We start from the raw sequence: 27,319 nt of genomic DNA, 5'->3' as shown, positions 1-27,319 counted from the left end.
AATGCTCAGGATAATTATTCTGCCTCTCATTTCTTCCTTGCACCCTGTGCTAGAACCAGTAGGGTTGACTAGGTTCAATTTTATCAGCCAAAACATTAACAGAGTCATAGTTAACATTGTAAAGCAGTGTTGCTGGAAACATCAGTTATATTGTAGATGGAAATATAAATGATCTGAATGGTCAAAACTGGCAATGGGTTTCAATGTGGAAAAATGTGGGGACATTCACTTTGGATTAAAAAAAGATAGAAAAGGAGAGTTTCTAAATGGTGAAAAACTAAAAGCAATGGAGGCCCAAAGAGAGCTGGATGCCCAAGTTTGTAGAAGATTAATAAATCATTGCCAGATACAGAAAATTTCAGAATCACATCTAACACCAGTCATTTTGTTTTGGGCTTTACAAGTGTGGACTGGTTGAAAATGGCTTTGATTTTGTGCTAGCGCAGCACTTACTGAATAATTCTGAGTACGCTAATAGCTACATTAACAACCAATGTAAGATAATCAGTCAGACGAACAATGTGGCTCATTTACACTTGCTAGAAGAGCAAAGTTCGAATTTATTTATTTATAAAAGTTTATTTACACTCAGACACAGTTCACAAACAAAATGAACATGTTCAAAACCTTTGTCTTTTTCCAATTACTCAGGAACTTGGGGAGCCAATAAATTCCCTGTTGCTTTCTCCATAGCAATGACATGGCCTATCACACCATTTCTCCTGTTGATATGTTCCCAGTCAGGAATATCACCAAATTGGACCTGATACACACAGACATCAGAAAATTATGTGAGGGGCTACGTTTTTGGTCCCACCTTTGTGCAGCATGGTCATTTTGTGCCAGATTATTAGTTGGATTTAGTATCGACCCCAGAATAATGCAACACTAAGACAGAGACTAATTTCTAAAGGCTGGAATATTCTCTGCAAATGGCAGAGGGTCTGTCACACTGACTTGCCATTTCAAACAACGTTTCTCCAAGTTTCAATCTATGTCGGGTGTCACAATATTGTGCTGACTGTGTATCTGATGTTTCAAGAGCCCATTTCATTGTTTGGGTATTGGCGACTGAACTCTTTTACCCTCTAGCTTCAGACTGAGCTGTTGAATATCCTCAGACAGTGAGGAATGATCAATAAATGAATAAACATGGTACTGTGAGTAATCCCACATCCTCACAACAAACAGAACTAAGACCCGGATCTTCCTCTACATTTCTTACCATTTCTCTGGAAATGCTACACTGTCTGGTTGTTACCACAGGGTGCTGTTCAGAACAGTTCAGCTCACAAGCTCTTCAAAATATTAACTGGCTCTTGAGTTTCCAATTACCTAGTCAACTGAATAAATATCACAGAATTTCGCATTAACTGATCGATAAATCAGCGTACTCTTCTCTACAGCAATTACATAAATACAGTGCAGAAGGAGACCATTCCACCCATCAAGCCTGCACTGACAATAACCCCACCCTGCTAATCCCCCTAACACTAAGGATCAATTTACCAATCCAGCTAACCTACACATCTCTGGGCTGTGGGAGGAAACCGGAGCACCCAGAGGAAACCCACACAGAAAGGGAAGAATGTGCAAACTCCATACAGACAGTGACCTGGGGCTGGAATTGAACCTGGCTCCTGGCACTGTGAGAGGACAGCACTAACCACTGTGCCACCATTAGGGATGGACAACAAATGCTGCCCTTCCAGTGACACCTACATCCCATGAAAGAATAAAAATATTGTGTAACTCCTACTGCACAGTCCTTTCAGCACCCCCTCCTCCCCAGTCTATTAAACTAATATTCTGATGTCAACCTCAGCCTGTTGAGAATGTGATGTGCAAAGGGTTCACACAATAAACAACATGAGAGGCTCCAGCAGCCAACCATCCAACATTAGACTGGGAGCAAATACACAAACTGACCACTTTCCCATTTCACTGAGGGATTTCTACAACACAATGGTGTTTAATCACTGCTAAATCACAAAGACGGGGGCACAGTTTCTCACATTAAATCCATCTTTACAAGACACAAAAATCATCCCAAAAGAAAATCAAGGGACTAAGGGGAGGAATTTAAAACATGTATTATTGCCTGAGGATAAGTAGTGGGAATACTTAAAATTAACGACAGTGTTGAGGAAGAATTTCTTCTCTCGAAGTGTCATTGGTCCTTGTAATTCTCTTTCCCCTGAGAGATTAGTGGGGGCTGAGAGTCACTGAGTACCCTCATAGCTAAGTGAAGCAGATTTTGGACTGATGAGGCTTACAGGAGTATATAGACAGCAAAGTGGAGTTAAAGCAACAATCAGATCAGCCATGGTATTATTGGATAGTGTATATGATCTTCAGCCCCTGGGTCAGAGATAAGGAGAGGGGTATAACAGTAAATTACCTACCCTACCTTCCACAGTAACTGGTCCTGAATGAGTTGGGTTATGAAAGAAACTGGGTTTTGGATGGGTCTGAGTAGAATAACCTTTGCATTAAAACCAATTATTCTCCAGTTTTGCGTGGGACTTTGACATATTCTATGCTGTCCTTCACTCAAGCATTAATTCCTCATTACAAGATTCTCAATTACTAGGTGTAAAAATTTGGTTCAAGGTATCCTGAGCACTGACCAGCAGTCAGTGAAATCAGACTGGGGATCAGTGACATCAGGTGGAAATCATTGAGCTCTGACCGGTAATCACCAAAATCAGATTGGAAATCATTGAAATCAGATTGGAAACCACAGAACTCCAAATAGAATTCATTGAAATCAGACTGGAAATCAGTGTGCCCTGTCAATGATCTGGTGTCACTTGATAAATCTTACTGCTCTCATGTCCATTATCATCAAATGGCTAACATGGCATTAATGACACTGGTCAACTCTTGATCCACATCATTACTACAGAGAATTCAAACAGAATTCAATCATCTTGGAGATTCATCAGAGATATAGAGCAGTAAAAAGATATATTTCATTGTGATCAGAGCTCCTGTTATTAATTGTCACACAAAATTGAGAGATTCAACAGCAAGATTCCAACAATTCTACACTCAAAATCTTCATTTAAATTTCCAATTCTTAGCCGATCACTTCCACTTCTTGAACGAGTCCACAGTGCCTGCAATGAACAGTACAAGTATAGTCAGAGCAAAAGATAGTAGGAGCAATGGTCAGTCGGTAATCTAATCTTAGATACCTGAGAATAATTATCACAGTCTGGAACCTAAAAAACAGCAAAGTTCCATTACAAATTCAGAGTGAAACTCCAGCTGGCTGCAACAAACACTCCCAGGACAGGTACAACACAGGGTCCGATACAGAGTAAAGTTCCCTCTACATTATCCTCATTAAACACTCCCAGGACAGGTACAGCATGGGGTTAGATACAGACTAAAGGTCCCTCTATACTTTCCTCTTGAGACACTAACAGGGCAGTTACAGCACAGGGTTATATACAGAATAAAGCTCCCTCTATACTGTCCCCATCAAAACACTTGCAGCACGAGGTTAGATACAGAGTAAAAAACCTCTACACTTTCCTCATGATAGCACTCCCAGTTAAGGTACAACCTGGGGTTATATACAGAGTAAAGGTCCTTCTAATACTGTTGTGATGATACTGTGCCTTTAAGATATGTATTTTCGTCATGTTTCTGCTGCAGGTTCTGTTCTATGCACTCAGAGCCATTCTGTCTCTATACCACAGTATTACTGCACAACATAATTGATCTTAATTGCTACAATGTTTGCTTTAACCTGAACGAATGCATGGATGTTACTTTGTTTGCCTCTGGGATATTGCAGGGTCATCCTGACTTGAAACATTGGCTCTATCTCCACAGATGTTGTCAGGCCTGCTGAGATTTCTCAGCATTTTCAGTTTTTGTAAATTACGGTAGTTTTTGCAACAGTTAACTACCACAGTGATCTCTGGAACCATGGTTGCAATGGATTCTAAGACCAAGGAAGAAAATCAAATGTGTGTCTTTGCCAAAGAATGTGTAGAAAGTGATGATGAAAAACCAGAGCAAACAAAGGAGTTGGACTGTCTGACAGAGGAACTAAAGCAAGTTAACAAGAAAGGAGACAGAGATAAAGTGACCTATCCAAATGCCCCTAGCCATTTACAGTTTGAAGTTGAGACAATGCACAAAGGCTCACTTTGATAGTTTGTGAGCAGTTCAATCCTCTGGGAGAAGATTATTTTGATTTCAGGTTTTGGGACTTTTGGCGATCAAATGAACTGGACTCAGCAAAGGAAAGTAAAAAGCAAATTCAGTGGTTTGTGCCAGTCTCCATCCAATGTACCCTCCTGATCCTGTCTAGAACTTGAAGACATCACTACAGCTAATCTATAATCATAACTAAGAAATTGAGCTCAGACTTGGAATCACAGATTATGGACTGAAGATTTTTGGAAAGAGTAAATAGCAGTGTGTTGAAAGAGGAAATATTCAATAGTAGATGAAAAAGATTGAAATGGACTATACTGTTGTAATGATTTTATAAAATGTGTACATATATTTTTTGTATAGAGAGTTAGCGAGCACGAGAACAGTGTGAAACTAGAGGTTTTGAAAAATGAAGCTTTGAATATTGATGGTTCATTTTTCTCTTGAGGGAAGGTAAATGGTACTGTGCCTTTAAGAAATGCATTTTAGTCATGTTTCCAGTGTAGGGTCTGTTCTATGACTCAGCTGATATGTCTGTATACAGCAGCACTTACTGCAGCAGCATAATTGATCTTAATTGCGACAATGTTTGTTTTAATCTGAACTAATGCAGTGTTCTGTTGTTTTGTGTTTTACCCTGGGGTATTGGGGCTTGATTGACAGGTATTTTCACAACTAGGCTTTCACAGAGAACTCGAGGCAGTCTACTTTTAGGGATCTTGAGAGAGATGGGAAATAAATTTCTTTCTCTGAGATTCTGCTGTTTGAGGGTGGAGTTTCCTCTGGAAGTTGCTGTATGAGAATTAGAAGACAACAGTTTGTCCTGATCTCTATCCAGGTGTTAAAACGCCAGAAATCTAGTTCCCACATAAGTATAACTGGTTTCTGTGCTAACTTGTCCTAAAGAAGGGATTCATGTCAATGGTGGATACTGCTAAATTGGAACAATAGAAATAGCTCACTGTTAAGAATTATACTTTATGTTTCTAATGTATTTTAATTGGTAAAAGTTATGCTAATTATTTTTGTTATATGCTTACTGTGTTCTTAAATAAAGTTTGTTTTGATTAAAGCTTCCTAATGGGTCATTGGAATTATAGCTGGAGTGAAACATCTTATGCTTACCAATGCCAAATTCAAATGCAAAAATTAGGGCCTTGGCTAATTGCACAAAATGCCTTGGAGTTTCTGATCTGATCCTGACACTGCCCCATCAATACTCCCAGGACAGGTACAAGCACAAGGTTAGATAGAGTAAAGCTCCCTCTATAGTGTCATCACCAAACACTCCAGAATAGATACAGCACAGGGTTAGATACAGAGTAAACTCCCTCTACACTGTCCCTATCAGACACTCCCAGGGCAGGTACAGACAGGGTTAGGTGCAGCTGTAGACACCTATACCCACGCCACACATTCCTGTTCTCCAAAGCCTGCTGTTCTTGGTCTGTTATCTCACAACTTACTTTCTGTCCATTCATACAAAGTCTCTGGCCAGTGTTTGCCTTCTTACAACAAGGGCTAATATTGATGTGAATGTTGTCCACATTGAGGCTCTGATAGACACCATGACTGACAATGGCTATAGCTAAGACTGATAACACAGCGCTACATTGAGGGTCTCCTCAGTTAGATACTCAACACTCAAAATCCGATCTAATCTCAGGAGGACACCACTCATCTGCACAGCTGTAGCAATATGCTGCTGAAGATCTGGGAATAGTTGTGTGTCTGGGGAGATGGGCCACCGTGCAGGAAGCTAGGTGGCTGAAGACTCGGTGTCAGGAAATGATTGAACTGGTGGTGGGAGTGAGACAGACAGACAGAAAATAAACTGGGTGAAGTCAGTCTAGGGACACACACAAACCGATCAAATCTCCAAACACAGTGCAGGGTATGTGTAAATTAAGGAAAACATTTTCTAATTGAACACAAACCAGAGATGAGAATGAAAGCATCTTCACAAGAAAGTCACAAAATACAGAGAGGCACAGAGCCCCACCCCCCCCCCCCCCCCCAAACACACTGCGACACAGGGAGCACCCCCCCCACCACGCACGTTGCAACACAGGGAGCTCCCGGCCCCCCCCCCACCACCACCACACGCGCCGTGGCACAGGGAGCCCCCCCCACCACGCGTGCCGCGGCACAGGGAGCCCCCCCTCCACCACCACCACGCGCGCCGCGGCACGGGGAGTTTCCCCCTGCCGACACACACACACGAGCACCACCACCCCCCCCGCCACAACATGCGCTGCGACACAGGGAGCGCCCCCCCCGCCCCCCCACACCCCACACATCTTGACACAAAGGTCTGAAGTCACGTACCAACTGACTTCTTCTCTGCTGGTGTCAGACTTCTGAATGGACTTACTTTGCACTAAGTTGATCTTTCTCTACACCCTAGCCATGACTGTACCACTACATTCTGCACTTTCTCCTTTCCTTCTCTATGAATGGTATGTTTTGTCTGCAGAGCGCACAAGAAACAATACTTTTCACTGTATGTTAACACGTGACAATAATAAATCAAATCAAAAATCAGAGAACCCCCCGCACTGTGACACGGGGAGTCCCTGCCACACACACACCGTGACACAGGGAGTCACCACACACACTGCGACACAGAGAACCCCAGCCACCCCCAACACATACAGACTCAGATCTCCTATCAGTAGTGATGCTGAGTTGATCACTGCAAAGATCTCTGGATTGGGACATTTCAGGCTGAATCTTCCAATGCCAGAATCTGCAGTGATCCTTCAGAGCAGCATATATCCAGGGAGGAACAGTAAAGGGATAGAAGAGACTCCAGCCCTTGGTCACTACATCAGTTGCTGTATGTAGGAGTTCACAGATGTCAAAGGAAAGCAGTGAATAAGTGAGTGAGTAGTCAGGTCAAGGGGGGAGAGAGTGAGGGAAGAAAGAGGTCAAGTCAGGGGAAGAGTCATGTCAATTTGAGGGGGGGTAACAGTCAGGTCAAGGTGGGGGGGGATGAAGAATCAGGACATGTTGCGGGGGTGGGGGGCAGTTAAAAAGGTTGAGTTGAGGGGGAGAGTTAGGCCAGGGGAAGAGGGGTCAGGCCAAAGTGTGAGCAATTTGTGGAGGGGGGAGTGGTGGGAGAGAGTGGATTAATCTTTGGTGTAACTTGATTAAACAGTCAATTCTTGGATAAGTATCAGGTAAACAGTGTGTAAATAGGCCAATCTCTGACACACATATTTGTAAGAGACATTCATGGAGGATTCTTTCAGCACACAGCAGCTCCTTGGAATATTCAACTTCCTGGAAAATTGTTTGTGCAAAAGTCAGGAATTCTGATGGATCCTGAAGAACGTTCTCACCATTCACTATCATTGAGCATTCTGTAACACAGGGATCTGCTCCTCAGCCACAGTGACAGAAAACCCCACCAGAACAGATCCAGAATGATGACAAGAAACAAATGGTAAAGTTAATAGATGTCTACGTGAATGGAAACATTTCCAGAGGCATTCCATAGGGTTCGGTGTTGGGCTCATAGTTATCATAGAATCCTACAGTGTAGGAGGAGGCCATTCAGCCCATCAAGTCTGCACTGACCACAAACCCACTCAAGCCCTATCCCCATAATCCCATGCATCTACCATTGTGTGCCCCCCTGACCCTATTGGCAATTCAACATGGCCAATCCACCTAACCCATGCATTTTTGGAATACAGGAGGAAACCGGAGCACCCAGAGAAAATCCACACAGACATGGGGAGAATATGCAAACTCCACACAGACCGTGACCCAAGCCAAAAACCCGGTCTCTGGTGCTGTGAAACAACAGTGCTAAACCACTGTATTATGGTGCCACCCGTAGTCCTTGTTCTTTGTTGTATAGATTAAAATGAGCAGCTAGCTTTTTTTCTGTGATGGGCTGCATGGCCTTTTTCTGCACTGTAACATTCCTATGGGTGAGTTAGCCAGTTTATTAAATGCTAAAATAAGGTTGCACATGATTTGTACTATGATAATTTTATTTGTATGCTTTACAGTTTTTAAAAAGTAAAAATGGTGTCTGACCTGACAAATAGCAACTCCTTCTGCACAAACTGGGACCAAGAATATGGCTTTGGTATCTCCAGGTACATGTACATCAAAGAACAAAAACAGCCCGGGAAACAGGCCCTTCGGCCCAACGAGCCCGCTCCGCCATTACCAGTCCCCCCCCCTCCACCCATGACCCTTATCTATGATTATGGCATTCCACATTGAGGGAAACTAATTTAGGGACAATTTAATACCTCCAATCAGCCTAGTAGCACCTCACTCAGCTTCCTGCCTGAACACAGCCCAATCTCCACTCCACATCACCCATTCCGGTCTGCCCATATCAAACACTATGGTGAATGACACACCCTGGAAAAACCCAGATTCTCTGGAATTTCAGCCCCATTATCCAAAAGGAGATTCCTGCTGGGAGATGGGGAGAGACAATAGGTGCTCAGACCTTCAGGCAGTGCACAATGCATTAGGGCAAACATCCTGCACAGAGAGCAGCAGTAGCTTCTGTCTCAGGACTTGAAGGAGAAACCAATTTTCTTTGAAAAGTGAGTTGAATGGGGGTTGGTGGTTTGGAGGGAGATTTCTTCTTTCAGCAGAGCAATATTGAGACAACTACTCACCTTTATATGGCAAGAAAATGACCCTCCACTGAACATGCCCATAACCCTCTGATTTGAAGCACTGGCTCCCATTTATGGTCCATCCCCAGTTGCCCTTGAAACTAAGTGCCTTGTCAGGCCATTTCAGAGGGCAGCTGAAAGTCAACCCCTCTGGAGTCACATGTAGGCCAGACCAGGAAAGGACAACAGATTTCTTTCCCTAAAGGACATAAGTGAACTAGATGGGTTTTTCTGACAATTGACAGTAGTTTCATGCTCATCAGTAGATTCTTAATTCCATTTTTTTATTGAATTCAAATTCTGCCATCTGCTGTGGCAGAAATGAAATCTGGGTCCCCAGGACATTAGCTGAGTTTCTGGATTAATAGTCTAGTGATAATACCACTAGACCATCATTCAGTATCACACCATCAGGACAACTGAATCACTAACTCTGACCAGTACCCCACAGCTCAAACACATCCCCCACTCCCAAGCAAACAGCCATTTCTCCCCATCTCCCGTATCCCTGCAACTAATAATGAAATTTTTAAAAACATGTATACATTTAATGTCCCCATGATATCCCAGCTGAGCTGCTCATAACCGCACTCAGGGTGTATATTCCAGGCTTCATCCAACTGACTGGGAATAGCTGAACTTCCCAGCCTCCCCCACTCCAAAGTATCCAGCAGTGCTGAGGCCAATTTATACCTCCCTAAGTCAGAGTATTCAAGAAGTAAACTAATTTATCACAGAATCAAGGCTGGGGAAAGGGGGTTCTGCCTGTCTCAATTCCACACTTGGTGCTATATGCACTCCTGAACTCACTGAGGCACTACCTTTCATTGCCCTTCTGAGACTGGGCAGCTGGCTTTTTAAAGGGAGGCGAGTATGTTTTGGATTGCTGATCTTTTCAGCATCAGTGACCAACTCTGGCTCCCCAAGGGACACACCAGCCGGCTTGCTTTGTACAAGGGTGGTTGGGTCAGCTCTGAGACTAACATTGGTAGGAGACAGAGAGCGAACCACAGGCTCAGCTGGCTGGACCTGGCCTTGGGCAAGGACACTCAGACACTGAGCGATATTTCCCATCAGGTCGATCATCTGGTCCAACTTTCTTGCCAGATGTTCAAAACCCTCCTTTTGAAGATCTAGAAGCTTCTGTTGGAAAGGGTCTGGGAGCGGGGGAAGCTTCTTGGGGGACAGGGAGTCATTTGGTGTAATGGGTGGAGACGGAGGGTCAGAGCAGACAGGAATGTCAGGATCACTGAGTTTCTGACAGCCAGCCTTGTTGGCTAGCTTTGGCTGGCTCTCCTGTACTTGCTCTTGATTGATGCAGAATGATTCATTTCCATGTTGATCCAGGAGCCCTGTGGGAATAAAATTCAACCTTATTAATAAACAACTGCAGCAGCCCACACAGAGTGCAATGAAACTGAAATACCATCATGCACTGTTACAAAGATTCCACATCTGAATGAGTAAGGGGTTGATCAAGAAATAAATTAAGATTTCTTTTATTTGCTTTTGACCCTCAGACCCTCACCCTTCCACAGCCCCGGATCCTCAGCCCCCCAGCCTATCCCAACCCTCTCTCCCACAGTCCCGGGCCCTCAGCCTTTCCCCCTCTCTCACAGTCTCAGACCCTCAGCTCCTTCCCCCTCTCTCACAGGCCCTCAGTCCCTTCCTGTTCTCTCCCTGCTGAGGGAGCTAGGTGAGGGAAGAACTCCTTGCAGGAGTACCTTCTTTTGGAAACGGTTCTTGCTCTGGTAGCTGCTAAGTATCTGACCCTGAGAAGGAAGAGCAGAGTAGGCCAATTGGCCCATCAAGTCTGCTCCCCCAAACAATGAGATCAAGGCTGATCTGATAATCCTCAACTCTACTTTCCCACTTTATCCCCATAACGCTGGATTCCCTTAATGATTAAAAATCTATCTTAGCCTTGAACATACTTAGCAACTCAGCCTTTACAGTTCTCTGCTGTAAAGAATTCCTCAGATTCACTACCCTCAGAAGAAATTCCTCCTCGTCTTTGTCTTAAATGGACAGCCCTTTATTCTGAAATATGCCCCTTGCAAGGGGAAAAAACCTCTCAGAATCGACCCTGTCAACACCCCCCTTCCCGAGGATCCAATAGTGTCAATAAGGTTGTATCTGGAGAGTAGTTAAGGTCTATTTCATTGCCAAGGATTAAAACAATATATGAATTTTGTTGCAAGATTAATAGAATACATAAAATCAGTAATTGGAAAAAATAGTTAATAAAAGTACATTAAGGATCACAGGATGTGTTACATTTGCAGCATGTGGGAGCTCCTGCATAATACTGTGATCCAGGACAAAATGTCTGCACTAAGTGTTTGCACAACACTTGAGAAATTTCAACAGTCATGCTGCTGGAGGCTGAGCTACAGATACTGTGACTGAGGGAGGGAGGGAGTTACCTGGACACTGATTCAGGAGGCACCACACCCCTTAGGATAGAATTTTCCAGTTTAGAAAGTGGTCAAAAAATGGGAGGGTGCGACTGCAACCGAGGCAGATAAGGGGATTCAAAGAGCAGGAGTGCAGGAGCATCAGTCTCTGCAGTCATCCAACAGATCTGTGGTTCTTTCAGCTGGTTTGGATGAGACTGGATGAGCAAACTGACCATGTCAATGTGGTATCTCCAGTTATGTGTATATTGCTCAGCTTCCTCCCTGCATACTGCCTGATCACCATTCCACATCACTCATTCCGGTCTGCCCACATCAAACACCAGGGTCAATATGACACACCCTGGAAAAACCTGGATTCTCTGCCCAATTATGCAATGTTGAGACATCTCCTCTCACCTCTATATGGCAGGGAAATGACCATCCTCTGAGCATAATCCTCTGCCCTCTGATTGAGGTACTGGCTCCCATTCTGCTGATGGGATCTTAGACACATTTTTTTTAATTCATTCGTGGGATATGGGTGTTGCTGGTTGGCCAGCATTTATGATCCTTCTCTAGTTGCCGTTGAAACTGAGTGGCTTGCTAGGCCATTTCAGAGGGCAGTTGAAAGTCAACCCCTTTGAAGTCACATGTAGGCCAGACAGGTAAGGATGAGAGATTTCCTTTCCTAATGGACATTTGTGAACCAGATGGGTTTTTCCTCTCATCAGTAGATTCTTAATTCAAATTCCACCATCTGCTGTGGCAGGATTTGAACCTGGGTCCCCAGAACATTAGCTAAGTTTCTGGATTAATAGTCTAGCAATAATATCACTAGACCATCACTCAGTATCACACGATCAGGACAACTGAATGACTAAATCTGGGCAGTACCCCACAGCTCAAACCCACTCCCCAGCAAACAGCCATTTCTCCCCATCTCCCATAACCCCTGCAACTATGTTTAATGTCCCTATGATATTCTGGCTCAGCTGCTCGTAACTGTACTCAGGATGTATATGCCAGGCTTCATCCAACTGACTGGGAATAGCTGAACTTCCCATCCCTCCCCCACTCCAAAGTATCCAGCAGTGCTGAGGCCAATTTATACCTCCCTAGTCAGGACATTCAAGAGGTAAACTAATTTATCACAGAATCAAGGCTGGGGAAAGGGGGTTCTGCCTGTCTCAATTCCACACTTCGTGCTATATGCACTCCTGAACTCACTGAGGCACTATCTTTCATTGTCCTTCTGAGACTGGGCAGCTGGCTTTTTAAGGGGAGGAGAGTGTGTTTTGGATTGCTGATCTTTTCAGCATCAGTGACCAACTCTGGCTCCCCAAGGGACACACCAGCCGGCTTGCTTTGTACAAGGGTGGTCAGGTCAGCTCTGAGACTAACATTGGTAGGAGACAGAGAGCGAACCACAGGCTCGGCTGGCTGGACCTGGCCTTGGGCAAGGACACTCAGACACTGAGCAATATTTCCCATCAGGTCGATCACCCAGTCCAACTTTCTTGCCAGACGTTCAACACCCTCCTTTTGAAGATCTAGAAGCTTCTGTTGGAACTGACCATGGCAATGTGGTACCAGAAGCAATTCATGTGCGAATCTGAGGGAGGAGTGGGGAATAGTATTAGTAGGGGGCTGTACAGCGAGGGGATTGACACTGCAGCAAGGAGTGAGAGATCAGATTGCTGCTACCTGCCCAGTGCCAGGTTTGGGACTCACCTCTGAGCTAGATTGTGACCTATTTATGACACGGGCAGGATGAAGAAGGCTGTCCGACCTTGTCAGAATGAGGAGCAAGACACTAATTAAGCAGAATCTCAAAAGGTAATGGGCAAAGATCAGGGAAACAAATGCGTGACAGAAAGACTCCCTTCCCTACACCCCCCTGAACCCCTCCCATCTCCTTATACCACCATGCACACCCTACCCTGCAAACTCCCTTCCCCTCCCTGTACACTCCCCTTCTCTTTACACATCCTCCCCCCTCCCTGCACACCCTCTCCCATTTTCAAATTTCCCAGAGTGCTCCATACTCTATCACAGGCCTTACATAAAATCAGAGATCATAAACAATATGTGCAGGTTGAGGAGGGGGAGTGGTGATGCCGGATAACAGGACACAAAGCCAGAATGTGGCAGGATAAGAAGGGGCAGCGGGGTGCGCCGGGTGTGACGGAGGACAGAGAATGTCAGGCAATGAATGCAGTGTGTTGGCGTAGTGGGGATTATGGGTGCGGGCTCATTGCTTACCTTGGCAGGAACTCCTGGCCACGATAATGATGAGATGCTGATCAGAGTCTCAACGTAGGCAGCTGGTTGAGTTCACAACCTGTGTCACTAAAAGCAGCTCAGCACAGAAACACATTAGGCAGCGCGCACCACAGCTGGCACCGTCGTCGGGGTCGCACGCGCGTGCTCCAGATGCAGCACTATCGCACTAGCGCATGCATGCACGCATACACACATAAGCCAGCAGCAACACGCACACATATAAGCCAGCAGCAACATGCACAGAGCCCCTGCTAATATTCAGCACTGGTAGTTCAGTCATTCCTGAGACCAGTCTCACTCTCACTAATTTTCTAACTCACCCTGGGAATGTCAACAGTGCAATGTTGCTTGCGCACAGACTTTGTATAATATATCAAGCATTGAACTAGCCAAGTGTGGGTACTACACAATGGTTAACGCTGTATTTCAGGGCGCTAGGGGCCTGGGTTTGATTCTCAGCTTGGGTCACTGTGCGGAGTTTGCACATTCTCCCATTATTGCATGGATTTGCTCCGCTGCTCCAGTTTCCTCCCACAGTCCAAAGACATGCTGGTCAGGTGTATCGGTCACGTTAAATTTTCCCTCAGTGTACCGGAACAGTCGCCGGAGTGTGGTGACTAGGAGATTTTCACAGTAACTTCATTGCAGTGTTAGTGTAAGCCTTCTGGACACATACTTAAATTGAAAACCTAACTTCAGTGCCAAGCATCCCAGAGCATCATAACCCTGGACTAGCATCAGTTAGTGCTGCGCAGCATCTCTTTATTGCTTTATCTCCGCAGGGACCTAATCAATATCTATGGCATCTACAACTGTCCTGAGAGTGTTTGATGGGGAGTGTAGAAAAAGCTTTACTCAGTATCTGACTCTGTGTTGTACCTGTCCTGGGAGTGTTTGATCAGCATGATGTAGAGATTTTGTACCTAACCTGGTGCTGTATTTTCCTGGGAGTGTTTGATGTGGACAGTGTAAAAGGGGCTTTACTCTGTATTTAACCCCTTGCTGTACCTGTCCTGGGAGTGTTTGATGGGGACAATGTAGAGGGAGCTTTACTCTGTACTTAACACCGTGTTGTATCTGTTCTGGGAATGAGCCAGGTCAGTGTTACTTACCCCAGCGCCAGTGATGCAATTTCGTACCCACAGCATACAGAGCGATGGTCACCATGACAGCTGCAGAGAGGAAAACTGCTGTGCCAACAGGGCTGAGTACCTCGAGAATTGGGTAGACCCAGATTGCTGCCCTGTGGTGAATCCACAGCACCCTGGAAAAAGGAAAAGACAGCAGTGCTTACATGTAGTATATCAGCCCTCTGCCTGTACTCACGGTGTGCACCTGCCATGTTCAGGACATAAGAGAAATTGGAAATATGTAAATGTACAGCTTCTATCAATGATATAAGATCACAGAACAACACAAAGCTGAGAGATAGTCCTGTATAAAACTGCATGTTCAGCTGTGTCCTGTACATAGTGAGTTAAAAGGTCATTAAGTTGACCAACAGCCTTGCCTAGACAGGGGACAGAGTGGAGTCTGGCCCTTTCCTATTGGCACGTCCTTGAAGTTACAAACTCACCAGATTAAATAGGAGCTGCAAAAAGTGATGAGAACGGCTATGCCTCCCTTGTGACTGGGCCAGCTATGTGGCACAACGATCAGCTCCAACATCAGTAGCAGCAAAACCACCGAGTGCTGGAAAGAAGAACAGAATAAGGTGGTTATCTCTGGATTACTACCTGAGCCATGCGCAAATTGGTGCAGGGTAAACAGGATTAAGGTGATGAATGTGTGGCTCAAGGATTGGTGCAAGAGGAATGGGTTCAAATTTATGGGGCACTGACACCAGTATTGGGGCAGATGGGACCTGTTCAGATGGGATGGTCTTAGCCTGAATCGTGCTGGAACCACAGTCCTGGCGAGTCATATAACTAGCACTGTAGATAGGGCTTTAAACTAATTAATGGGGGGGGGGATGCAGGGGTGGGGGAAATTACAAAATCTAAAGTAAAGGAGAGGGTACGTGTGCAGGTTAATGTTGAGGATGTTCCGATAATTAAAGGAGTAGGGGGCATGAGAGAGGTTAGTAGCGTTTCTACAAGTAAGGTCCAGATAAAGGCTGGTATGAAGACACTTTACCTGAATGCACGAAGCATTCGGTGCAAAGTGAATGAGCTGATCGTGCAAATCAGCACAAATGGATATGATCTAGTGGCCATTATGGAAACGTGGTTGCAGGGTGACTGGGACTGGGAACTGAATATCCAGGGGTATCAGGCATTTAGGAAAGATAGACGGGAGGAAAAAGGAGGTGGGGTAGCTCTGCTAATAAAGGATATCAGGGCGGTAGTAAGAGAAGATGTAGGCTCCAAAGAGCAAAACATGGAATCGTTGTGGGTGGGGATAAGGAATAGTAAAGGGAGGAAGACACTGGTGGGTGTGGTCTATAGGCCCCCAAATAATAAATTTGAGGTGGGGCGGACTATAAACAAATAGTTGATGCATGCAAAAACAGAACGGCGATAATTATGGGGTATTTTAATCCGCATATTGATTGGATGACCCAAGTCGGACACGGTGGTCTCGAGGAAGTGTTACTGGAATGCTGTCAGGATAGTTTCCTTGAACAGTATGTAATGGAACCTACCAGGGAGCGAGCTATCTTAGATCTGGTACTGTGTAACGAGGCAGGCAGCATTAGGAATCTTCTTGAGGGATCCTCTTGGGACGAGTGATCATAGTATGGTTGAATTTCTGATGCAGATGGAGGATGAGAAAGTAGGGTCCCGAACATGTGTCCTCTGTTTGAACAGAGAGGAATTATTAATTCCTTAGTAATTATTTATGAAAATTCGCTGGATTCCGGGGAAGTGCCGGAAGATTGGAAAACGGCTAATGTTACGCTGCTGTTTAAAAAAGGTAGCAGACAAAAGGCAGGGAATTATAGGCCGGTTAGTTTAACGTCCGTAGCTGGAAAAATGCTAGAATCCGTCATCAAAGAAGAAATAGCGAGGCACCTAGAAAAGAACGGTTTGATCAAGCAGACGCAGCACGGATTCGTGAAGGGGGAGTCGTGTTTAACGAAATTACTAGATTTCTATGAGGATGTGACCAGTGTGGTAGACAGAGGGGAACCGGTGGATGTGGTGTTTTTAGATTTCCAAAAGGCCTTGGATAAGGTGCCTCACAAAAGATTGCTGCAAAAGGTTAGGGTGCACGGAGTTGGGGGTAAGGTGTTAGCGTGGACAAAGGATTGGTTGTCTAATAGGAAACAGAGAGTTGGAATCAATAGGTGCTATTCTGATTGGCGGTTGGTGACTAGTGGAGTGCCGCAGGGATCAGTGCTGGGGCCTCAACTGTTTACCATTTACATAGATGACGTGGAGGAGGGGGCTAAGTGTACGGTAACAAAATTTGCTGATGACACGAAGATGAGTGGAAAAGCAAATTGCGTGGAAGGCGCGGGAAGTCTGCAGAGAGATCTGGGTCGGCTGAGTGAGTAGGCAAGGACCTGGCAGATGGGGTACATTGTTAGCAACTGTGAGGTTATCCACTTTGGTAGAAATAATAGTAGGAAGGATTATTATTTTAAAGGCGAAAAGCTGCAGCATGCTACGGTGCAGAGGGACCTGGGGGTCCTTGTGCACAAATCGCAAAAACCCAATCTGCAGGTGCAGCAGGTGATCAAGAAGGCGAATGGAATGTTGGCCTTTATAGCAAGGGAGTAGAATATAAAAGCAGGGAGGTCTTGCTGCAACTGTACAGGGCACTGGTGAGGCCGCAGCTGGAGTAGTGTGTGCAGTTTTGGTCGCCGCATTAGCAGAAGGATATATTGGCCTTGGAGGGACTGCAGAGAAGGTTCACTAGGCTGATACTGGAGATGAGGGGGTTAGCCTATGAGGAGAGATTGAATAGACTGGGTCTGTACTCGGAGTTTAGAAGGCTGAGGGGGGATCTTAGAGACGTATAAGATAATGAAGGGGATAGATAGGGTAGAGGTAGAGGGATTCTTCCCGCTTAGAAAGGACAGCAGGACGAGAGGGCACAGCCTCAAAATAAGAGGGGGGGGGGGGCACGGGCGGTTTAGATCGGAGTTGAGGAGGAACTTCTTCATTCAAAGGGAGGTGAGTCTCTGGAATTCTCTGGCCATTGAAGTGGTGGAGGCTACCTCGCTAAATATATTTCAGTCACAGGTAGATAGGTTTCTGATAGACAAAGGAATTAAGGGTTATGGGGAGAAAGCGGGAAAGTGGAACTGATCCACTTAAGATCAGCCACGATCTTGTTGAATGGCGGGGCAGGCTTGAAGGGCTAGATGGCCTACTCCTGCTCCTATTTCTTATGTTCTTATGTAGAATCAATGTGAATGGGGTCAGGAGCAAGGGAGGCAGGATGCACCAGGAACAGGAGGGGGGGTGGATTGGGCACGGAGGCAGCGGCTGGGGCGGAGGTGGGGGGAATATTGGGGGGCCAAGCTGTGTTGGGCTGGGGAATTTGGAAAGTGCTAAAGAACAACACAGCATAGGAAACAAGACCTTCGGCCCTCCAAGCCTGCAGCGCTCATAGGTCCAACTAGACCATTCGTTGTATCCCTCCATCCCCAGTCTGTTCATGATAAGTCTTAAATGATCCCAGCATGTCCGTCTCCACCACCCTGCTTGGCAGTGCATTCCAGGTTCCCACCACCCTGTGTAAAATATGTCCCTCTGATATCTGAGTTAAACCTCGCCCCCTTCACCTTGAACCTGTGGCCCCTCGTGATCGTCACCTCCGACCTGGGAAAAGGCTTCCCACAGTTCACTGTATCTATGCCCTTCATAATTTTATACACCTCTATTAGGTCTCCCCTCATTCTCTGTCTTTCCAGGGAGAACAACTCCAGTTTACCCAATCTCTTCTCATAGCTAAGACCCTCCATACCAGGCAACAGCCTGGTAAACCTTTTCTGCACTCTCTCCAATGCCTCCACGTCCTTCTGGTAGTGTGGCGACCAGAACTGGAAGCAGTACCCCAAATGTGGCCTAACCAACATTCCATATAGCTGTAACATCAGACGCCAATTTTTATACTCTATGCCCTGTCCTATAAAGGCAAGCATGCCATATGCTTTCTTCACCACCTTCTCCACTGTGATACTGCCTTCAAGGATCTGTGGGCTTGCACACCCAGGTCTCTCTGTGTGTCTACAATCTTAATGGTTCTGCCACTTATTGTATAGCTCCCCCAACATTAGCTCTACCAAAATGCATCACTTTGCATTAATCTGGATTAAATTCCATCTGCCATTTCTCCGCCCAATTTTCCAGCCTACATCCTGCTGTATTCTCTGACAATGTTCATCGCTATCCGCAAGTCCAGCCATCTTTGTGTTGTCCACAAACTTACTGATCACACCAGTTACACCTTCTTCCAAATCATTTGTAGAATCATTTATAGATATCACAAACAGCAGAGGTTCCAGTACAGAGCCCTGCAGAACACCACTAGTCACAGACCTCCAGCCGGAAAAAGACCCTTCCACTGCTACCCTCTCTTCTGTGGCCAAGCCAGTTCTCCACCCATCTAGCCACCTCTCCTTTTATCCCATGAGATTTAACCTTTTGCACCAACTTGCCATGAGGGACTTTGTCAAACGCTTTACTGAAATCCATACAGATGACATCCATGGCCCTTCCCTCATCAACCATTTTTGTCACCTCCTCAAAAAACTCCACCAAATTCGTGAGGCATGACCACCCTCTTACAAAACCATGCTATCACTAATGAGATTCCGTTCTAAATGCACATACATCCTATCCCTAAGAATCCTTTCCAACAATTTCCCTACCTCGGATGTCAAGCTCACCGGCCTATAATTACCTGGGTCATCCTTGCTACCCTTCTTAGGTAACGGTACCACATTCGCTATCCTCCAATCCTCTGGGACCTCACTTGTGTCCAAAGAAGAGACAAAGATTTCTGTCAGAGGCCCAGCAATTTCATCTCGTCTCCCTGGGCAGTCTAGAATAGATGCCATCAGGCCCTGGGGATTTATCAGTCTTAACATTTCCTGAAAAACCTAACACTTCTTCCCTTGTAATGGAGATTTTCTCTAACAAGTCCACACTTCCCTCTGAGACACTTCCAGTCAACACATCCCTCTCCCTTGTGAATACTGATGCAAAGTATTCACTTAGGATCTCCTTTACTTCCTTGGGCTCTAAGCATAATTCCCCTCCTTTGTCCCTGAGAGGTCCGATTTTTACCTCGACAACTCTTTTGTTCCTAACATATGAATAAAATGCCTTAGGATTCTCCTTAATCCTGTCTGCCAAGGACATTTCATGACCCCTTTTTGCCCTAACTCCCCGTTTGAGTTCTTTCCTACTTTCTCTGTATTCCTCCAGTGCTCCATCTGTTTTTAGCTGCTTGGACCTAACGTATGGCTCTTTTCTTTTTGATCAGACCCTCAATTTCCCTGGTTATCCACAGCTCTCGAATCCTACCTTTCCTATCCTTCATTTTTACAGGCACGTGCTTTTCCTGCAGCCTCATCAACTGCTCCTTAAAAGACTCCCATGTGCCAGATGTGGATTTACCCTCAAACAGCCTCTCCCAATCAATGGCCACCAATTCCTGCCTAATCTGGCTATAGTTAGCCTTCCCCCAATTCAGCACCCTACCTGTAGGGCAACACTCATCCTTTTCCATTTCTATCCTAAAGTTTACAGAACTGTGGTCACTGTTTGCCACATGTTCCCCTACTGAAACTTTGACAACCTGACCGGGCTCATTCCCCAGTACTAAGTCCAGTATAGCTCCTTCTCTAGTTGGGCTATCTACATATTGTTCCAAAGAACCTTCCTGTACGCATTTTACAAATTCCTCAGTCCAGACACCCAGCCCTAAGCACTTTCCAGTCTATACAAGGGAAATTAAAGTCTCCCACTACAACAACCCTATTTTTTCTGCACCTATCCAGAATCTCCTTACATATCCGTTCCTCCACTTCCCGTGGGCTATTGGGAGGCCTGTAGTATACCCCCAGCATAGTGACTGCGCCCTTCCTATTTCTGAGCGCCACCCACAGTGACGTATTACATGACCCCTCTAAATTGTCCACCCTCTGCAGTGCTGTAATATGCTCCCCAACTAATATTGCTACTCCCCTAATTCTTTTAGCCCCTCCTCTGTCTCGTCTAAAACACTTATACCCCAGAATATTTAGCTGCCAGTCATGTCCTTCTTTTAACCATGTCTCTGTCACTGCAACCACATCCAAATTCCGCGTAAGCATTAAGACCCTAAGTTCATTTGTCTTACCCGTTACACTCCTCGCATTGAAGCGGATGCACTCTAGACCTCCAGATGCTAGATGAAACACAAATTCTCAATACCTTTTCCAATTACAGGCAGACTGAAAAGTTTGAGAAGTAGTGAACAATGATTGAAAATGGCAATCCAGACACACAGACACACAGACACACAGACACACAGACACACAGTACTCACCATGGCGTGGTTCAGCCACGTGGGGATGATCTGGTCGAGAACCTTTGGGTAAACAAGCTCTCGGTCATAGCCATAAAGAACCCAGAAACTCACTACCACAAACTGCAAAAGAAGAAAAGCATCAGCTCGCCAACTCCTATCAGAGACCTGGATTCAGTCCCACTCAGACCCTCAACACCCCCCTCCCACCCCATTCCCAGGATCCCCCAATCCCAGAAACCCCAGGACCCCGGAGGCTGTGTGGATTCTTGCTGATGGTGAACACTTACAAAACCAATGGGAAACGCAAGGGCGGCGAAAAGCCAGTCCTGGAGAGCGCTGACCCTCAGGCACAATCGCTGCACACGTTTATCACGTTGAGGGAGAAGCCACAGCAGGTCTGCAAAGAGACACACTCCAAAATATGTGGTCTGCAGAATCTAGAGAGAGAGAGAACATAAATCAGCATCAGCAGTGGTTTACACAAGGTAACTAACTAACAGTAAGCTGACAGTGCAGAGACAGAAAGGTGAGGTCGAGGGGAACACAGGGAAAGTCAGATTGTCCAGACTGGAGCTCAGATTGATTGCTGATTCACTTACAGGCAGTTTTACAAATCTCACTGCATAAACTGACGGGCCAGGAGGTGGGAGACATGCATCACAGTACCTTCGATGACCAAGTTATCCCAAAGCACTACAGCAATGGAATATTTTTCAAGGGCAATTCTTTCCTAATTGAATAATTAATAGCACAGGCCATTCAGCCCATTGAATCTGGCCAGCAGAGCAATCCAGTCAGTCCCACTGCCCAGCTAGACCCTCCTAACCCTGCAATTTAATTTCCTATTAGTGTAATAGGATCCAATTTCCTCTTGAAATCATTGTTTTCATTCTCTGGTGGGCAGTGAGTTCCAGCTCATTACCACTTTATGCAAGGACATTTTCCCTCACACTCCTCCCCCGCCACCCCACTATCTCTGATCCAAAACTTAACCCTGTTCTCCCTCGTTCTTGTACCATCAGCCAATGGGAACAGCTTTTCCTTGTCTATCTGTACCAAGCCCATCCTAATCTTGTCCATCTCGTTCAATTCCCTCCTCAATACCTTTTATCATTCAGGGAACACAGATAGTGTGCAGATGCAGCAAGCAATCAAGGAAGTTAATAGCATCTTGGTCTTTATTGCAAAAGGATTTGAATACATAAAAAAAAATCCTGCTCCAATTGTACAGAATTTGGGGAGATCACATCTAGGTTACTATGTACAGTTTTAGTCTCCACATTTAAGAAAGGATAAACTTACTTTGGAGGTGGCACACTGTAGGTTTACTGGATTGGTCCCTGCGATGGGTGTTATCCTATGATGAGAGCTGAGTAAATTGGGATTATATTCATAGAATCTCTACAGTACAAGACAAAGCTATTTGGCCCATCGAGTCTTCACTGACCACTATCCCACCCAGGCCCTATTCCTGTAACACCTCATAGTTACCCTGCTAATTCCTCCTATCACTACGGTGAATTTAGCATAGCCAATCAACTCAACCTGCACATCTTTGGACTGTGGGAGGAAATCCACACAGACACGTGGAAAATGTGGAAACTCCATACAGACAGTGTGGAGTTTAGAAGAACGAGAGATGATCTCACTGAAATCGACAAGATTCTGAAGAGGTTTGATAGGGTGGATGCTGACAGGTTGTTTCTGCTGGTCAGGGAAATCTAAAACACGGGAGCACAGTCTCACAATCGACGGCTGATCATTTAGGACTGAGATGAGGAGAAATTTCTTCACTCAAAGGCTGTGAATCTTTGGCATTCTCTATTCCAGAGGATTGTGGATGCTCCATCGGTGAATACATTTCAGGCTGGGAAAGACAGATATTGGTCACTTGGGTAGGGAAGGGATACGGGGAGTGAAATGGAGTTTAAACCCAAGAGATCAGCAATGCTAGTACTGAATGGTGGAGCAGGCTCGAGGTCTTCTCCTGCTCCTATTGTGTCCTTATAGATAGTCACTCAGGTAAGTTTCCTCACAGGCTTGAAAATAAATGAAGTAAGGGAGGGGTTAATTGGATAATAGGTGGTGGTGGATGCCTGCAATTGGACTTTTGCATTGAGTGAGTGAGTGAGAGCGAGCATCCACAAACAGAGCAAACAACAGTGAGAGAGAATTAGGTTTAAAGGTCAAAAGACCAAAGCTGAGAAAGTTGTTTATCCTACTGTCTCATTTCTTGGCACAGGTAACATCTTCGTGTATTGAATAATAAACCACTTCCTGGATTAACATCACTATTCTGACAACTTGATTAATCTATCCTGTTTCCAGAAAGCGAATTCACAGTAAAGCTTCACTGAAAAACAGGCACAAGAGGCCCAGATTCTAACATTGGGAGAATGCAGCGAATTTACTTACAGCAAGCTCCAATTAACAACAACAGGAAAATGAGCAGAAAATGTTTCTTGCAAGGTAGGCTGAGTGATAAATACTGGCCAGAACACTGGGGAGAGCTCCCCTGTGCTTAACAATCTGTGTTTCAACTTCACCACTCTCTTGGATTATACAAGCTCCTATGATTGAACAGGTCACCCAAAAACACCATTTCCACACGTTGAACTATCAATCCAGAAACAGAGAGACATCTCAATGACACACTCACTAAGTGCCACTGCACTGCCTCATCCCCAGTAATACTGCACATACTTCCTGATCAGATATTAATCTGCTTTCCCCCGCAAATTCTCAACTGAAGCAGTCTCCACCCACATGGAAAAGCATAGAAAACAAGTTCAATAGAATGCTGGAAAATGATCACCAATGCGTCCACTATTTCTAGGGCCACTTGCTCGAGTCGTCTGGGATGCAGAGCACCAGGCCCTGGGGATTTATTGGGTTTACTGGGTTGGGTGCATGAGCAGCGCAGGCTTGGAGGGCCGAAGGGCCTGTTCCTGTGCTGTACTGTTCCTTGTTCTTTTGCTCTTTTAATCCCAGCAATTTCCACAATACAGTTTCCTGATTAATAAGGATTTCTTCCAGTTCCTCCTTCAAGCCAGGTCCTCTGTCCCCTTGTATTTCGGGGAGGTTATTTGTGTCCTCCTTACAACAATCTGAGGTCCCTATCTTCTTCAAGAAGACGACCAACATCCCTGTACTTAAGGAAAACTAAAGCAGCGTGCCTTAACGATTATCAGCTGGTGGCTCTGACATCCATCATTAAGTGCTTCGAAAGGTTAGTCATGGCACGAATCAATTCCAGCCTCCCTGATTACTTGGATCCACTACAGTTCACCTACCACCGCATTTTCCTGGCCCTGCACTCAACTCTGGAACACCTAGATAACAAAGACACCTATGTCAGACTCCTATTTGTTGACTATAGCTCAGCATTCAACACCATTATTTCCATGAAACTCATCTCCAAACTCTGTGGCCTGGGTCTCGGCACCTCCCTCTGCGACTGGATCCTAAACTTCCTAACTCTCAGACTACAATCAGTAAGGATAGGCAACAACACCTCCACAATCATCCCCAACACTGGTGCCCCACAAGTTTGTGTTCTCAGCCTCCTAGTATACTCCTTATACACCTTTGACTGTGCAGCCAAATTCCTCTCCAATTCGATTTTCAAGTTTGCTGACGACATTATCATAGTGGTTCGGATCTCAAACAATGATGAGACAGAGTACAGGAATGAGACAGAGAATCTGGTGCGGCAACAATAATCTCTCCCTCAATGTCAATAAAAGGAAGGAGATTGTCATCGACTTCAGTAAAGAAGAATATGCCCCTGTTTATATCAATGGAGACGAAGTAGAAAAAGAGTTGAGAGCTTCAAGTTTTTAGGTGTCCAGATCACTAACTTGTCCTGGTCTCCCCATGCCGACACTATAGTTAAGAAAGCTCACCAACATCTCTACTTTCTCAGAAAACTAAGGAAATTTGGCATGTCAGTTACGACTCTCACCAACTTTTACAGATGCACCATAAAGAGCATTTGTATTTGTTCATCTAGTCTATCATCTTTGTTGCCCATTATGAATTCTCTCAATTCTAATTGTAATATTTGTCTTCACCAGTCTTTTTCTCTTCACATATTTATACAAGGGTCTGCAATCAGTTTTTATGTTTTCTGCAAGACTACTCTAGTATTCTATTTTCCCCTACTGAATCAAACCCTTTATCTTCCTCTGTTGGATTTTAAATTTCTCCCAGTCCTCAGGTTTGCTGCTTTTTAGAACATAGAACACTACAGCACAATCAGGCTCTTTGGCCCACAAGTTGCACCGATCATATCCATACCTATCAGGCCTATCTATAACCCTCAATCCCGTTAAATCCCATGTACTCATCCAGAAGTCTCTTAAAAGACCCCAACGAGTTCGCCTCCACCACCACCGATGGCAGCTGATTCCAATCACTCACCACCCTCTGAATGAAAAACTTGCCCCTGACATCGCCACTGTACCTACTCCCCAGCACCTTAAACCTGTGCCCTCTCATAGCAACCATTTCAGCCCTGGGAAATAGCCTCCGAGAATCCGCCCCAACTATACCTCTCAACATCTTATAAACCTCTATCAGGTCGCCTCTCAACCTTTGTCTCTCCAAGGAGAAAAGACCGAGCTCCCTCAGCCTATCTTCATAAGGCATGCCACGCAATCCAGGCAACATCCTTGTAAATCTCCTCTGTACCCTTTCAATAGCTTGATATTGTACTTCTTCATCCCATTGGACCTGCCAAAATGGACCACTACATATTTACCTGTGTTGAAGTCCATCAGTCACTTCTCCGCCCAGTCTTGCATCCTATCTATGTCTCGCTGTAACTTCTGACATCCCTCCCGACTATCCACAACACCACCAACCTTTGTCTCTTCGGCAAACTTACCAACCCATCCTTCCACTTCCTCATCCAGGACATTTATGAAAATGACAAACAGCAAGGGTCCTAGAACAGATCCCTGGGGCAATTGGCCAATTTATGTGCCTCCTCACTGGCTTTAACACTATCCCCGATTTCCCTTGGAGCCATGGATGAGTCACCTTCCCCATTTTATTCCTATCCATCAGGCATGTACAGTTGAAGTTCACCAAAGTGTTCTTTAAATATCATGATGTGGAGATGCCAGCATTGGACTGGGGTAAACACAGTAAGAAATCTTGCAATACCAGGTTAAAGTCTAACAAGTTTATCTGGTAACACAAGCCACTAGTTTTTGGAGCGCTGCTCCTTCATCAGGTGACTGGGAGTTCTGTTCACAAACAGGGCAGATGAAGACACAAACTCAATTTACAAAATAGTGTCTGCAGCTGGAGACAATACATATCTCTTTAACTTGTGCTTAACCCTCTCTCCACTCACATTATCTGTACCTTTGAGACTTGATTACTTGTAAAGACTCTCATTCCAACCATTATTTTGTAAATTGAGATTGTGTCTTTATATAGCCTGTTTGTGAACAGAACTCCTACTCACCTGATGAAGGGGCAGCACTCCAAAAGCTAGTGACTTGTGCTACCAAATAAATCTGTTGCATTTTAACCTGGTGTTGTGGGACTTCTTACTTATTTAAGCGTCCCCATTGCCTATCCACTGTCAATCCCTGTCAAAACAATTGAATTAACACATTAAGCACAGACTACATACAGCACGGTGACACAGTGGTTAGCACTACTACCTCACAGTGCTAGGGATCCAGGTTCAATTCCTGGCTTTTCTTCCACAGTCCAAAAGACACGAAGGTTAGGTGGATTAGCCATGCTAAATTTTCTCTCAGTGAACTCAAACAGGCACTAGAGTGTGGCACCTAGGGGATGTTCACAGAAACTTAATTAACTTGCAAGTTAATGTAAGCTACTTGTGACTAATAAATAAACTTTTACTCTAACTTTAAATATGAAAAAGTTACACTTCCTGCCATTATTCCACTGTGATTCACACCCGAGGAGAAAGAAAACTGCAAAAATAACTCCAATTACAAGAACAAATGTCATCAAACACTCCTAGAACAGGTAGCAACATTGTAAGATAGAGACAGGTACAGCACGGGGTTAGATAAAGATCCCTCAAAACTGTCCCCATCAAACATTCCCAGGACAGGAAAGGCATGGGGTCAGATATAGACAGGTCTCCTCGCCTCTAATCCAGCCCCAGGCTCTGGGCCTTTACCATGTTGATGAAGGTCAGGTATTTCCAGCGGCCGCCGTAAGTGGCAGTCCCGAGGAGGCGGCCGCCCGAGGTCAGTTTCACATCGCAGTGCACGGCGAACAGATACCAGAGCAGCAGCGGCAGGTGGAGCAGCAGAGCGCGGCGGGCCGGCATGGCGAAGGCGGGCAGTG

General features: G+C 45.2%; 1 protein-coding gene across 2 annotated transcripts; it reads right to left on the bottom strand.

The window, feature by feature from the left end:
• Positions 1–540: 540 nt before the first annotated feature.
• Positions 541–27,319, bottom strand: LOC145354018 (androgen-induced gene 1 protein-like). Of its 2 annotated transcripts, none has more exons than XM_080205101.1 (6): positions 27,150–27,319; positions 21,268–21,417; positions 20,999–21,100; positions 15,087–15,202; positions 14,623–14,774; positions 541–3,122 (listed from the first exon to the last, which is right to left on the bottom strand). In XM_080205101.1, the coding sequence occupies exons 1-6, from the start codon at positions 27,300–27,302 to the stop codon at positions 3,091–3,093; spliced, it is 705 nt and encodes a 234-aa protein (XP_080061227.1). In that variant the 5' UTR covers positions 27,303–27,319; the 3' UTR covers positions 541–3,090. The 2 variants fall into 2 exon arrangements, with proteins under 2 accessions (XP_080061227.1, XP_080061226.1); XM_080205100.1 differs by lacking the exon at positions 541–3,122 and adding an exon at positions 7,233–10,180.

The sequence above is a fragment of the Carcharhinus amblyrhynchos genome, chromosome 16 (genome assembly GCF_965287045.1).
Source record: "Carcharhinus amblyrhynchos chromosome 16, sCarAmb.v2.hapA, whole genome shotgun sequence".
NCBI classification, from domain to species: Eukaryota; Metazoa; Chordata; class Chondrichthyes; order Carcharhiniformes; family Carcharhinidae; genus Carcharhinus; species Carcharhinus amblyrhynchos.
Note: the sequence above shows the minus strand (reverse complement) of the source record. Positions and strands in the feature narration are given on the sequence as shown.

What these genes read in the sequence shown, in the direction of transcription:
- LOC145354018 (XM_080205100.1), bottom strand. Translation starts at nt 27,302, where the DNA reads ATGCCGGCCCGCCGCGCTCTGCTGCTCCACCTGCCGCTGCTGCTCTGG. An exon ending in CGTGGCTGAACCACGCCATG is followed by an intron (nt 15,203 to 20,998) that starts GTGAGTACTGTG and finishes TCTTCTTTCCAG; the next exon opens with CACTCGGTGGTTTTGCTGCT. An exon ending in TGCAGCTCCTATTTAATCTG is followed by an intron (nt 14,775 to 15,086) that starts GTGAGTTTGTAA and finishes TCCTTTTTCCAG; the next exon opens with GGTGCTGTGGATTCACCACA.